The following is a 14,005-nucleotide window of genomic DNA, read 5'->3' on the forward strand; positions in this document are numbered from 1 at the left end:
GTGTTCTATAGAGATAAGGAGGAAGTATCCAGTTAACTACAGATGACTGGGGCCATGCAAGGATCACAGGGTAATCCCAATTCCTCCCACCTCCTGGAGAGAAGCCTCTCTCCTCAAGGTGATGCAGGCATGCTGGGTGAGAGCCAGAGAAAACAAGGGGTGGATCCCATCCTTTTTTAGGGCACATGAGTTATCCATGCTATGGAGAGGTTTAGTGCTTGTCATCCCAGAGGCCTCAGGGGACACCGTAGCTTTGGTTGGCCAACTTCGCCCCCACAATCCCCTGGAGGGAGCAGGGAAAGGGCCTTGGGAATGCTGTGTACTTGTAGCTCTAGTGAGCAGATGTATTTTGGAAGGCTGAAAGTGGGTGCTCTGCCCTCCTTTCCTCCTGTCTGTGAATAAATAAACTGATGCTTCTTGTGACCCTGCAGCTGCCTGTCACATTGTGAGCTCTGACCTGGGTCTGGGTGATGGTGGTGGGTCCTATGAGAGAGGAGGGAGGGCAGACACCCCCTTCTCTGGGCTCAGACCCAGACTCTCTGCAATTGACACAGGCTCCCCAGGGATTGTTCTGCAATTGCTCAGGCATCAGTTCAGCTCAGTTCAGTCGCTCAGTCGAGTCCAACTCTTTGCGACCCAATGGACTGCAGCACAAGACCTCCCTGTCCATCACCAACTCCCGGAGCTTGCTCACTCACGTCCATCAAGTTGGTGATGCCATCCAACCAACTCATCCTCTGTTGTCCCCTTCTCCTCCTGTCCTCAATCTTTCCCAGCATCAGGGTCTTTTCCAATGAGTCAGTTCTTTGCATCAGGTGGCCAAAATATGGTAGTTTCAGCTTCAGCATCAGTCCTTTCAATTAATATTCAGGACTGATTTCCTTTAGGATTGACTGGTTTGATCTCCTTGCAGTCCAAGGGACTCTCAAGAGTCCTCTCCAACACCACAGTTCAAAAGCATCAATACTTCGGTGCTCAGCTTTCTTTATAGAGCTCATGCTCAGGCGTGACGTCCTGTTAATGGTACTTTGGGGAGAAGAGAATGGCCCTGGACACTTCTTGAAAAAAACAAGACAGACCTACACAGAACACACTGTGTTCTCTTGGGAAGGGATCAGGGGAGTGGCTTCAATCATACATAGGAGACTCCAGGACATGGACACCAAGCATCAGATGGACAGGCCAGCTTTGCTTTTCATTTCTTCCCAAATGATTAATTAGGGTTCACATTTTTCACTGTGCTCCGCCCAAGGGGCCCTTCTGGAGGCAGCTGGAGATGGTCAAAACCAGACAGGCAGGCACTGGAGTCATGCAGGCTCTAGTTGAGAGACAGACTAGTCTCATCTCCTCTTCCAGCCTCAGTTTTGCACCCGTAGAGGGGGTATGTTATTGTTTAGTCGCTAAGTTGTGTCCAACTCTTTTGCGACCCCATGGACTGTGGCCTGCCAGGCCCCTCTGTCCGTGGGATTTCTCAGGCAAGAATACTGGAGTGGGTTGCCATTTCCTTCTCCAGGGATATTCCCAACCCAGGGATTCAACTGGCATTTCCTACTTGGCAAGCAGATTCTTTACCAGTGAGCCACCAGGGAAGCCCCAGAAGGGGGATAAGAAACCCTATCCCCAAAGTGTGAGAATTCAGTGAGATGATGCCTAATGATGCCTGTGGCTTCTGCTGCAGAGGGTTTCAGGGAAACAGCGCCTCTCTCTTTCCCCTCCTCTGCCTCTATCTGAGGGGGAAGGTGACAGAGAAGATTCCACGAACAATTGCTCACTGTCTTGTGTTTGAGAGGGAGACATATGGCAGCCTCTCCTAATACCACACCAGACACTGTCATGCCTGGGTGTCACATGTGTGGTCGTGGCCCTCGGGTTCAGAGGCCTGCGCTCTGCATCCCCCTCAAATGTCCCAGGCTGGGATGGTGAGGGGCAGATGGGAGCAGCCGGGACCCTCGGCGGCCAAGCTATGGTGGGCCACGCGGCCACTGCGCAGCGGGAGACGACCGGGCCTGGGGGCCCCGCTGCTCGGGCCCGACTCGGAGGGCAGGCCTGAGTCGCTGGGCTGCACCTCCACGAACACCCGCGTGCGCAGAAGCCGGCTGGCCCGCTGGGAGTAGGCCTCCCGGTGGCTCCCCCACGGCGGCGCGCAGAGCTGGGCGCGGAAGGCGGCCTGGAAGCCTCGGCGGAAGTTCTCGTTGAAGTAGCCGTAGATGATGGGGTTGGCGCTGCTGTTGAAGAAGGCCAGCCAGTGGGCGAAGGGGAAGGCGTAGGCGGTAACCAGGTGTAGCTGCGGCTCGCTTAGCTGCCCGTAGTCGATGAGGAGCAGCAGCGCCCAGAGCGGCAGCCAGGACAGCGTGAAGAACAGCGCCACCATAACCAGCATGTGCACCACTCGCGCCCTGCGCCGCGCGCCTCGCCCGCCCTCCCCCGCCGCCTCCTCGCCGCCGGCGCACGCGGGCCCCGGGGCCTGGCACAGCTTGCGGGCGATGCGCGCGTACATGACCACGATCAGCGCCAGCGGCGCCAGGTAGATATGCGAGAAGAGCACTGCCGTGTAGACCTTGCGCATGCCCTTCTCGGGCCAGGCCTCCCAGCACGAGTAGAGCGGGTAGGAGCGGTTGCGGGCGTCCACCATGAAGTGATGCTCCTCGCGCGTGACGGTCAGCGTGATGGCCGAGGGGCACATGATGAGCAGGGCCAGCGCCCAGATAACCGCGATGGTGACCAGCGCCTTCCGCAGGGTCAGCTTCTCGCGGAAGGGGTGCACGATGCAGCGGAACCTGCGGCGACAGAGGAAAGAAAAGCAGGGGGTCTGGGAGGGTCCCAAGGGTCCCAGGGATGAGCGCCAACCCCTGGAGGGCAGAGGGCTGGGGGCTGGCGGGGTTGGGGCAATTCACCTCCACCATTGCACCTTAGGTGGTGTCAAAGAAGGCTCGGGTGTTAATTATGTTCGTTGACAAGCAAATTGGTTTCTCACCTGTAGGACAATCAACTCCAAGGTTGGGTGGCCATGGAACAAGACAAAAGGGCGGGTTTCACAAGAACTGAATCCTGTTAGTGCATTTTGGAGGATAAACTGAATAGCTGGCAGCTAGCAGTGACTTAGCTGGCAGATTCTGTCCCTGAGTAGGCCGATTGGGTAGGTGTATCAAAGAAAACAAATTTTAGCTGTTTATGGCTTCTCCAGAAAACCTTGGGAGTTCAGGTGTGGAGTCTATGTGACAGGTTCTCCCTATATCATCTTAGCCAGAATGCTTCCAACAGTGCCTCCATAGTATCAAGACAGTTCTGCACCATTTCCTCCTTAGGATGTCTCAGCTGTGATTATTATTACACCCTTACTTTACATATGCGATTCAGAGGTGTTAAGTAACTGGCTCAGGGTCACACAGCTAGCTAGTACCAAGGACCAAGCTTGAATACAGATTTGTCTGGCTCCACTATGCCATATAAACCGGCAGCTGTAAACCCTCACTGTGCATTAGAATCTCCCGAAGCGTTTTTAAAAATACCTAGGCCCAGTTCTCCTGGTCAAAGATGCCCATCTAGTTTAGGAAAGTCATGGGGCAATTTAAGGGCTAAACCTGCGCTAGAACACAGGCCTAGAGCTGTCTCCCAGCCATCTGCTATTTCCCCTTCACCAAACTGTCCTGCTCTCCTCCCTCCTATCCTTTTCCTCACCTGACAGCACTTTCCACTTTTCCCACAGCTTGTCTCAAGCCTTACTTTCTCAACCTACCTAACTTTGACCTCCTGGTTTCATAACATCAAATAAGGAACTGCCAGAAAACAAATAATTCTTAAAGCACACAGTACTGGCTCTAAGTGCAATAGCACTTAATAAATGGAGAAGGATCCTAGGACAGACCAGGAAGAGTTCCCGGAGGAGATAGGAACTTGAAGAATACCCAAACACCACTGGGAGACATTGTCAACGTTAACAATGACAACAAAATGAAGACCAATGAAGGAGGACGTCCCCCAGTTACCCAGCTAATTAGCAGCCTTGCAGATGGGGACCCAGTTCTATCTCCCCAGCTGCCTTCGTCACGGGGTCACAAAAGACTGGATTTGATGAGGGCAGAAGTGGAAGGACGATGAGGACACTAGATTCTAGGAAGAGTGGAGCTAGTAGTGCCTGAGTTTAGAAGACGACAAGGAGGAGGGTGTGGGTGTAAAGATGAAATAGAATGCTATTAACTGCTGACATATGGTCTCCGTACCAGGTAGTATGTATCAGCTTTACAAACAGAAGTTCACTGAAGCCTCCCAGCCAGCCAGTAGGGTGTGGAGGACTATTTGACAGGTGATAAGACAGAGGCTCAGCGTAGTTAAATGACCTACCCAAGGTCATCCAGCTAGGTAGCCCTCCAACTTACCTGCCTGCCTCCCTTGCTCTGGGATAAGCACCCTTATTGAAAGGGCTCTCGGAGAGGGAGGAGGACCCTCTTGCAACTGGGTCAGTTGTATTGCAAGCTGCTTGGTCCCTGGCTCCATTCTATTTAGCAGAACCACGCTTATCAGAGACTCTGATGGAATCTGAGGCTGAAAGACCAGAAGCAGCAGAAGATGGTGGAGTTGGGGAGTCAGGGACCAGCAAGGAGGTCTGCCCCCCAGGAGACAAGGACTGTCCCCAAGCTCCTCTTAGGGCCCAAGAATACCTTTTAAACCTCCTCAGAAGCTGCCTCAAGGTCTTCCAGAAAGAGGTGGCAGTATCCTCTGCAGTCCCCCAGTTCTAGAGGGCAGGCAGCCCCACCACCCTTCCCTCTGTGGCTCAGGACCACAGATCGCAGAGCAGTCCTGGCCTTCTAGCAGGCCCAGCAGTGGAAACAGCAGCTAGTCCTCACGCTGTGCCCCAGTCAGCCCAGGGTAACCCAGCCAGGAACCCTCTCACCTTTCCACAGCAATGGCCACCAGCGTGAAAACGGAAGCAGACACTGACATGCCCTGCACCAAGCCGCTCATCTTGCACGTGGCGTTGTCAAAGGGCCAGCCTGCAAAGACAGAGGCCACTACAAAGTGAGAGACGCCTCATCCACAAAGAGCCAGAGACCTTCATCCACAAAGAGCCAGAGACCTCCAGCCACCTGGGCCAGTCCCCTCTGTGGCTTGTATCTTCCCTCCAGTCAAGCTAGGTTGTCATTCCACCTCTGCTTACACACTTCCAGGAGTGAGGAGCTGACCGGCCGGTACCTCTGTGGACAGTCCTACTAGAGACAGCCTTTATACTGACCAGCAATTTTTCTCCATGAGCTTTAGATTCATCCAGCCCTGCCTGGATTTCTGCTCCCATAGACCAGCTCCAAGTTTGAGGCCAGTAGTTCTCAAACCTGGCTGCTCACTAGAATCAACTGAGAGCTTGGAAAAGGATCAGTGCCCAGGACCATGCCAGACTAATCACAAACAGAATCTCTAAGGGTGGGACTCAGACCACCATATTTTCCAAATTGACCCAGGAGATTTAAGTGGCAGCCGAAGTGGAGACCCACTAGGACAGATCCATCCTGACTCACAAGTGGGGGAGGTATAAGCAGCTCCAGCCCATCCTACCTGAGGTCCTCACTCTGACCCCTGAGCTTCTGCTTTCTCATGAGACCTGGGTCCCACCTGCTTTCAGGACTGGTAGCCAGGTTCACCTCTTGGCTGCCTGCGGCCCTGTGTTGGTAACTACCTGGTGTTTCCAGCCCTCTAGGCCTGGGGTGGGGAGGGGCAGCTTGTTCTTGTCTGTTGTACCTGTGGACAGGAGTCATCTCCCAAGACTGGGGTCTTCTTTCACCAACAGCCTCTGCTGTGTTGATTTTCTGTCTGCACCCTTACAAGGTACCAAGCGCTGGCCCGCTCAGTCCTCACCCCAGCCCCATTACTGTCTCCTTTTTACAGATGTGAAAATGAAGGGGGAGATTAATTTACAATCTCTTTGTCTCTAAATCACTATGGATCAGTGCTGAGAGTTTGATCTGGGTGCCAGGGAGTTTAAATGTCATGGAAAGTCAATATTGCTGTAGAGAGCAGATGGAAAAACATGAAAAAATGTTCAAACCTCATTCAAAATTAGAAAAACGCAAATGATACTTGCTGTGGAGAAATAGGAGCTCTCAGACATCACTGGTGGGAATGCAAAGCATTACAGTCCTTCTGGAGGGGAACTAAGCAATGCCTAACTTATGCACTTGTCTTTTGATCTAACAGTCTCACTCTACTCTGAATCTACACCTCTGATGACACAAAATACATATGCACAGGGTTATTCATTGTAGTACTGTTGTAACTGCAAAATATCAGAGAAACTCTAAATGCCCACATTAAGAAGTTGTTGAATAAACAATGGTTTATACAGATAAAAAAGGACTGGCAGACACTACTGTAACCAGCTAGTGACCTCATCGCACTATTGTTAACTGGTGAGTGAGCATGCATGTGTGCACATCTGTGTATGCACATGTGCAGGTGTGTGTGCACGCATATGTTTGTGTGTGTTTTGGGAAGAAGGATGCATGGCCTCTGTTCAGCATCCCTGAAAGAATCTGCGATTCAGCTGTGATTAAAGATCCCACCAGGCTTAGCCAGAGGACAGCCACGGGGAAAGTGACAGCCCTGGCTTCACTTTCTGGGTTTGTGAGTCCCCCAACCTCACATCAGCTGTGGTGTGTGGTAGTGTGTGCTCAGTCATGTCCGACTGTTTGTGATCCCATGGACTGTAGCCTGCCAGGCTCCACTGTCCATGGGATTCTCAGGCAATAATACTGGACTGGGTTGTCATTTCCTCCTCCAGGGGAGCTTCCCAACCCCAGGGATAGAATCTGCATCTCCTGTATCTCCTACATTCCAGGCAGATGCTTTATTGCTGAGCCACCTGGGAAGCCCAAATGGCTGGCATAAGGGGGAGCATCCTTGTGTGGGCTCGAACCGCTAGCCTTTCAGTTAACAGTCCAACGTGCTAACCGACTATTCCACAGAGACACCAAAGTCACTCCAAACGGGGCTGCCCAGGCTCTGAATCCTAAGTTTCTGGGAGCTCTGAGTGCAGAAGCTGCAGGCACAGACCTCTAGGGGTCTCCCCAGCTCTGGAAACTAGTCCTTCCCACCTAGAATCCATGGCACTGTACTCTGAAACAAGAAAAGTGAATCCTGGGAGAAGGTAGATGATAGTGGGATCCTTCTGACATTTTTAGATGCTGGGCGGGAATTTAGAAGTCAAGGGGCCTAGTTCTGCTTGAATCCCTCTACCAGATCCCTGCTAAACAGCCAGCCAGTCCCTACTTAGACACTCCCAGTGACAGGGAGCACAAGACCTGTAGGCAGGAACCCTTTTTCTGGTGGAGAACATCTCAAATTAGTTTTTAGGTCCCTATTCAGAGGAAACCTGCCGTCTTAGCACTTCTTCCTGCTGGTTCTAGTTCTGCCCAGAACTAGATGGGAGCTCCCCTGGAGAGTAGGACTGAACGGTGCAGTGGTTAGAAATACAGATGTGAGAATGTGGGACTTGACACTTAGTTGTGTAAACTACAGAACCACCACTTAATCACTCAGAGCCTCAGTTTCCTCATCCATCAACTGGGGATAACAATAATGCATTCTTCATTGGATTGTTGTGAGGATTAGTTAAAATAATGCAGGAAGAATAAGTCACACAAAGCCTGGAACAAAGCAAATGGTTAATTCATTGTATCTGTTATTTCTAGTCTAATCCCTCAGCCATAAGACTGGGGAGTTTGAGACAATGGCACCTTGGTCAGGGGGCCACGATTTCAGGGGGAAGCTGCCTCTATTGCCCCTACTCACCAGTGATGAGGTTGTCCACAAGGGTGGTGGGCATGCAGAAGATGCCCACCAGCAGGTCGCTGATGGCCAGGTTGAGGATAAACATGTTGGTGACAGTGCGCATGTGCCGGTTCTTGAGCACGATGAAGCAGACCAGCGTATTGCCCACCATGCAGAGGAGGAAGATGAGTACATAGGCCACAATGAACATGGCAGCCACCGGGGAGGAGTGCTGGTAGTAGGAGGAGAAGGTGAGGTTTGCAGCCGGGGTGGCCTGAGCATCACTTCCATTCTCGCTTGGGGGCCAGCTGCTGTTGGAAGGCTGGGCAGGCTCCCCTAGGCGCAAAGGAGCACACAGGTCAGGATCTTAGGTGAAGAAGAGATGACTGACTTCTCACCACTGGGAGATCCTTCTGTGCTCCAGACCCGGACCATGCCCAGCACCTGGGCATGAGCTCAACTCCAATTGCAACTGGATTCACTGATCCAAGACTTGCAACTCACAGCCATTCAGACCCTGATCTCACACCCACTCAGACCATGATCTCACACCTCCCAACCCGCTTGTCCACCTGTCATTTCATTTCCCAATGTTGGTCACTCTCCAATTGCACACAGTCCCACTGTGCCACATCCAGGCCCCAAACTTCTCAGCCCTGCTCTCTGCCCCAGAGGCTGACCTCTCAGGAACCTATGTCAGCCAGGTTCCCTTGCTCTCTGGGTCTTTTTTTTTTTAGTTGGAGTACAGTTCATTCATAGTGTTGTTTCTGCTGTACAGCAAAAGTGAGTCAGTTATACATGTATGTATGTATGTATATATATATATATACATACATATAGGCTTCCCTGGTGGCTCAGAGGTTAAAGCGTCTGCCTGCAATGTGGGAGACCTGGGTTCGATCCCTGGGTCAGGAAGATCCCCTGGAGAAGGAAATGGCAACCCACTCCAGTATTCTTGCCTGGAGAATCCCATGGAGGGAGGAGCCTGGTAGGCTACAGCTACAGTCAACGGGCTTGCAAAGAGTCAGACACAACTGAGCTACTTCACTTTCATATATATCTATATATATCTATATATATATATATATCTATCTCCACTCTTTTTTAGATTCTATTCCCTGCCTTCTGGTTTTTTAACTGGGTTTCAGCCAATGGGAGGCACTGAAGGAGACTGAAGGAGTGGAGGAGAGAGAGGTCAGGGTATTCATCTCCTGATTCCCTCCCTGCCTGGACCAGGTCTGCCCATGGGGCTGTCTTTATGGGTGCAGCTCCGGCTGGGTAACTCCTCCTCCACGGCTCCAGTTCCTGCAGGGCTGCAATGACAAGGTTCCCCCTCTGCAGCAACAGCTTCCTGTGGTTGGCTGTCCCTGTGTGCATCACCATCCCATGCTGATTCTCTTGCCCTCCTCTCCCCGCTGTCAAGTCTCTCTACCAAACTCTCTTCAGTTAAACCCTTTCTGAGTGCACCACCTGTTTTCTTCTGGGATCCTATTGCTGCTGCTAAGTCGCTTCAGTCATGTCCGACTCTGTGCAACCCAGTGGACAGCAGCCCACCAGGCTCCCCCGTCCCTGGGATTCTCCAGGCAAGAACACTGGAGTGGGTTGTCATTTCCTTCTCCGATGCATGAAAGTGAAAAGTGAAAGTGAAGTCGCTCAGTCATGTCTGACTCCTAGCGACCCCATGGACTGCAGCCTACCAGGCTCCTCTGTCCATGGGATTCTCCAGGCAAGAGTACTGGAGTGGGGTGCCATTGCCTTCTCCAATTACACCCTCAATATCTTTGGCATCCCTCCTCATCATCGCCACAGACTTTAGTTGTGGAAGACCAGAAGGCAGCAGAGAGAGGAAGACTAAAAGGGGCCTCTGAACCAGGGCTGAGGATCAAAGGCACACATTCAATTCTTCAGACCATCCAAAGCCAAGGCCACCACCCATCCTTCACCTTCTCCCATCGGGGTATCAGCTGCTTCATTTGCACAGCTTTTAGCCAAGAGTTTCCATATCTACTGGGCTTCCCTGGTGGCTCAGATGGTAAAGAATCTGCCTGCAGTGTAGGAGACTCAGGTTCAATCCCTGTGTTGGGAAGCTCCCCTGAAGAAGGGCAAGGCAACCCACTCCAATATTCTTGCCGGGAGAATCCCATAGACAGAGGAGCCTGGCAGGATATAGGGGTCGCCAAGAGTTGGACATGACTGAGCAACTAACATTTTCACTTTTCCATATCTGTTATTTGATCCAATCCTTCCTGCTACCTCATGAGGTAAATAGGTTAGGTATTAACCCCATTTGAAATGGCAGGACTGTGACCAGAGGGGTTCCCAGACTTGCTCAAGAGAACACTAATCTCTGCAGCTGAGTTGCCATGGTTCTGTGTCTCTAATGTGCCTCAGGCTTCAGTGTGTGTTTCTCCAGGCACCTTTGGAAGGAGTGGCTGAGTGTCCAACCACAAATCTTCTGGGAAGTCATTAGTTGTGGTGACTCATGATATTGTCTTGTAAACTCTCCTCCTGCTTTCCTCTGGGACTGAATGGGGCCTGTTCAGGAGATGAGGAGTCACTGGGGAGTTTCTGTTGCATATAGAGCTCAGCCACTGGCCTGGAGGCCCACAGGAGCCTTGGGACCAGAGACTAGAAAGACCCTGGGGGAAGCACAGGATAATAAGCTGGCACAGTGGGGCCACAGGGACGAGCAGGTGCAGGAGGGCACTCGGGTCAGAGGAGAAGGGTGTGCCAGTGGAGGAGGAGGAGACGCTGGAAGTGTTGGGTGCACAGTGAGAGAAGGAAATGATACTACTCTGCTTAGGCCCTCCAGGGGCATCCGATTGTACCCAAACATCTTTATTTTAATATGACAAACATGTACAAGAGAGAATGTAAGGGTGAATGTATATAAGAGTATATAGTTTAATGAACCATGACGAGAGAAGGGTATGAAGAACCTCCAAGCGTACATTATTCACCTTCAACAATTACCATCTCAAGGCCAATCTTGCTTCATCCATACCCACACCTCTCCTTGGATGATTTTGAAGCACAATCACTTCTCTTTCGTTCATAAATATTTCAGATTGTGTTTCTAAAATGTAGGACTCAAAAAATCCATAACCCAGTGTCAAAATTAACCATTGTGTCACAATATTATCAATTATCCAGCATTCAAAATTCCCTCATTGTTAGATATTTTAACTAATTTATTTTTTACTGAAGGATTTACAGAATTTTTTAAATAACTGGTTTGTCTGAGTGAGGATCCAAATGAGATTTCCATTTCTATTATGTATTATTATGTGGCAAACCACCCCAAAATCTAGTGACATGGCACTGTGGTTTAGTCATCTGAGTGGCCCTTCTGCAGGTCTCTCTTGGGATCATATAAATGTCTGTAGAATTTCTCACAGACTGGATTTTGCTGATTGCCCCCTCTTGATGTCATTTTACACATTCTGCTCTCTGTCTGCTGTATTTCCTGTAAATAACAATTAGATCTAGAGGCTTGATCTGATTATGTCTGGTGGACTCTCTCTTTCTCTCTCTCTCTCTTTTTTTTTTTTTTTTGGCTGCAGCTTGCAGAATCCTGGGCTGCAGTGGTGAAAACCTGGAATCTTAACCACTAGGTCACCAGGGAACTCCTTGGTGGTCTCTTTCTTAATGCTAAGGTTGAACAGTGGGCTTAAGTGATGTCAGCTTGATCCCTCCTCTATCAAGTTTCCCATTAGCTTTCACCAATGTTTTCAGCAGGAGCCACTAACTGTTGCCTAGACTCCTCATTGCATCTCATATGCAACCCAAACTCCTTACTGCACCGTCTGATCCCTGTTGCCATCCATCTGGCCTCATCCCCCTGCTACCCTCCCCTTTGTCCTTTGTGCTCTGGTCCCCTCTTGATGCCTCCAGCGCACTCTTGCTCTTTCCAATCTCAACACTTTAATCTCTTCCTAGTCCCTCTGCCTTTCCCCCTCCTTTAGCGTTCAGCTTAAATACTGTCTTCTTGAAGAAGCATGACCTGATTATTTAATTTAGGTGCCCACTATTATCTCTCATGGCATCTTGCTTATTTTCTTCCATTTGTGAATATTTTCTTTGCTCCCAGGTTTATTGGATTTTTTTTTTTCCTCCAACTTTGAAAATCATCTTCTGGAGAGGAAGGATCTTTTCTTTCTCATTGATGGGGAGATATCCTCAGCATCTCAGCAGGGCCTGATCATTGTGTTAATAAATGGTTTACTAAATGGTTGTTAAGAGGATAAATACGTGTATGAAGAGAAAAAGGAAGGAAAGGCAGATCCTGATGTCGGGTGACAGGGTCCTGCTCAAGGCTGGCATTGCTAGTGTTGAGAGGCCCTTTCCAGGGTCCTCTGGAAAGAACCCCCACCACAGTCTGTTAGAAGCCTCCTTAGTTAGCTCACTCTTGCTGAGCCTCAAAATCGACCTGAATAACTTGGGGAATCTGTGGGTGTGGATGAGTAGAGGAAACTGTCAAAACCTGCCCAACTAAATTCTAGCCTGTGTGTTTGCCCCACTGCCTTTCACTTGGTTTCAAGGGACTGCTTAGTGAGCTCATATCCCAAAGGCTGGCCCTGAAAAGTGTCTGGGAGCAACCCTGACCATCCCTGGACCCTTGGCTGAGCCTGAGCATCAGTCTCTACACTTAGGACAGTTTCCAGCACTGTAGACTGATTTATTCTCAATTTAGTTAAACTCCTTCCTATTCCTGGCAATTTCCCTGGCTGGTGGTGAGATGGGTTGGAGGCAGGCAGGCCTCCCACCCCATCTGGACCCCATACCAGAAGCTGGAGACCTCATTAACACCTGGACTTGTCCTTCTGGGGATCTGCCTGGTACCCTTGTGGATACATTACAGCCTGTGAAAATTTCATCCGCTGGACCCAATTATGCCATTCCCCTTTCCTCCAGGGCATTCTGATGATCTCAGAGATTAAGCTCTGAGCCACTGAAAGTCTGGGGCCAGAGAAGATGAGGAGGCTCTGGTTCTCAATGTGTAGTCCCTGACCAGCAGCATCAGCATCACCTGGGACTTGCTAGAAATGCATATTCTCAGGAATCATCCCTGATCTAGGGAAACAGAAACCCAGGTATCTCTGTTTTAATGTATCTTCCGCATGATTCCAATGGACACTCCAGTCTGGGAACCACAGAGCTGAAGGTCTTAGCCCAAAGACCCTGGAGGTAGTGGATGCACATAGACTGGTAAGTCCCAGCCCTCTTTTCTCCTGACTTCAGGCAATAGACAGAATATTTGTGTCTCCTCAAAATTCATACCCAGTGTGATGGTATTTGGAAGTAGGGCCTTTGGGAGGCATAGCTGACCCTTGAAAAATGCATGGGGTGGTTCAGGGCTCTGACTCCTGTGCGGTCAAAAATCCAAATATGACTTTAAATTCAGCTCAGTCAGCCCTGAATATAAATTTACAGTCAGTCCTGCGAATCCATGCATGGATTCAACAAGCCTCAGATCGTGTAGTACAGTAGTATGCATCTATTGGGAAAAAAAATCTGTGTATAAATGAAGCAGTGCAGTTCAGACCCGTGTTGTTCAAGGGTCAACTCTAATTAGGTCACAAGGGCAAGCTCTCTTGAATAGGATTAGTGCCTTCATTTTAAAAAGACCTCAGAGAGCTCCCTCGTCCCTTCCACCACATAAGGACACAGGAAGCTGTGTATAAACCAACAACAGGATCCTCACCAGACACTGGATCTGTACCTCGATCTTGGACTTGCCAGTCTCCGGATCTGTAACAGGTCAGTTTCTGCTGTTGAACAGCCACAAGGTGGCGCAGTGGGAAAGAATCCGCCTGCCAGGGCAGGAGACTGCAAGGGTTACGGGTTTGATCCCTGAGTCGGGGAGATCCCCTGGAGTAGGAAATGGTAACCCGCTCCAGTATTCTTGCCGGAAAAATTTCATGGACAAGAGGGGCCTGGAGGGCTACAGTCCATGAGATCGCAAAGAGGTGGACACAGCAGAGCGACAGAGCATGCGCACAGGCATAAAAGCCACCCAGCCTATGGTATTTTGTTACAGCAGCAAAACTAAGACATCTCCTCATCTGCGTGGGAGGTTACTGTTCTTGTCTTTAAAGTGGAAACACACAATTTCTGGCTGTGACCTCGGGTAGGTCATGTCACCTCTCTGGAAACCAGAGTCCTCACTAGTAAAATGGAGAGAAAGTGAAAGAAACTGAAAGTCGCTCAGTCGTGTCCGACTCTTTGCTACCGCATGGACTGTCCA

The 14,005-nt window shown here is 50.3% G+C and overlaps 1 protein-coding gene across 1 annotated transcript; it reads right to left on the bottom strand.

Annotated features, from left to right (window-relative positions):
- Window positions 1-1,573: 1,573 nt before the first annotated feature.
- On the bottom strand, window positions 1,574-8,193 carry NPFFR1 (neuropeptide FF receptor 1). The gene is made up of 4 exons (XM_027530348.1): window positions 8,157-8,193; window positions 7,780-8,094; window positions 4,892-4,991; window positions 1,574-2,777 (listed from the first exon to the last, which is right to left on the bottom strand). Exons 1-4 carry the CDS (start codon window positions 8,191-8,193, stop codon window positions 1,898-1,900), a joined length of 1,332 nt encoding a protein of 443 aa, XP_027386149.1. The 3' UTR covers window positions 1,574-1,897.
- Between the last annotated feature and the right edge of the window lie 5,812 nt (window positions 8,194-14,005).

This window comes from Bos indicus x Bos taurus, chromosome 28, assembly GCF_003369695.1.
Source record: "Bos indicus x Bos taurus breed Angus x Brahman F1 hybrid chromosome 28, Bos_hybrid_MaternalHap_v2.0, whole genome shotgun sequence".
NCBI classification, from domain to species: domain Eukaryota; kingdom Metazoa; phylum Chordata; class Mammalia; order Artiodactyla; family Bovidae; genus Bos; species Bos indicus x Bos taurus.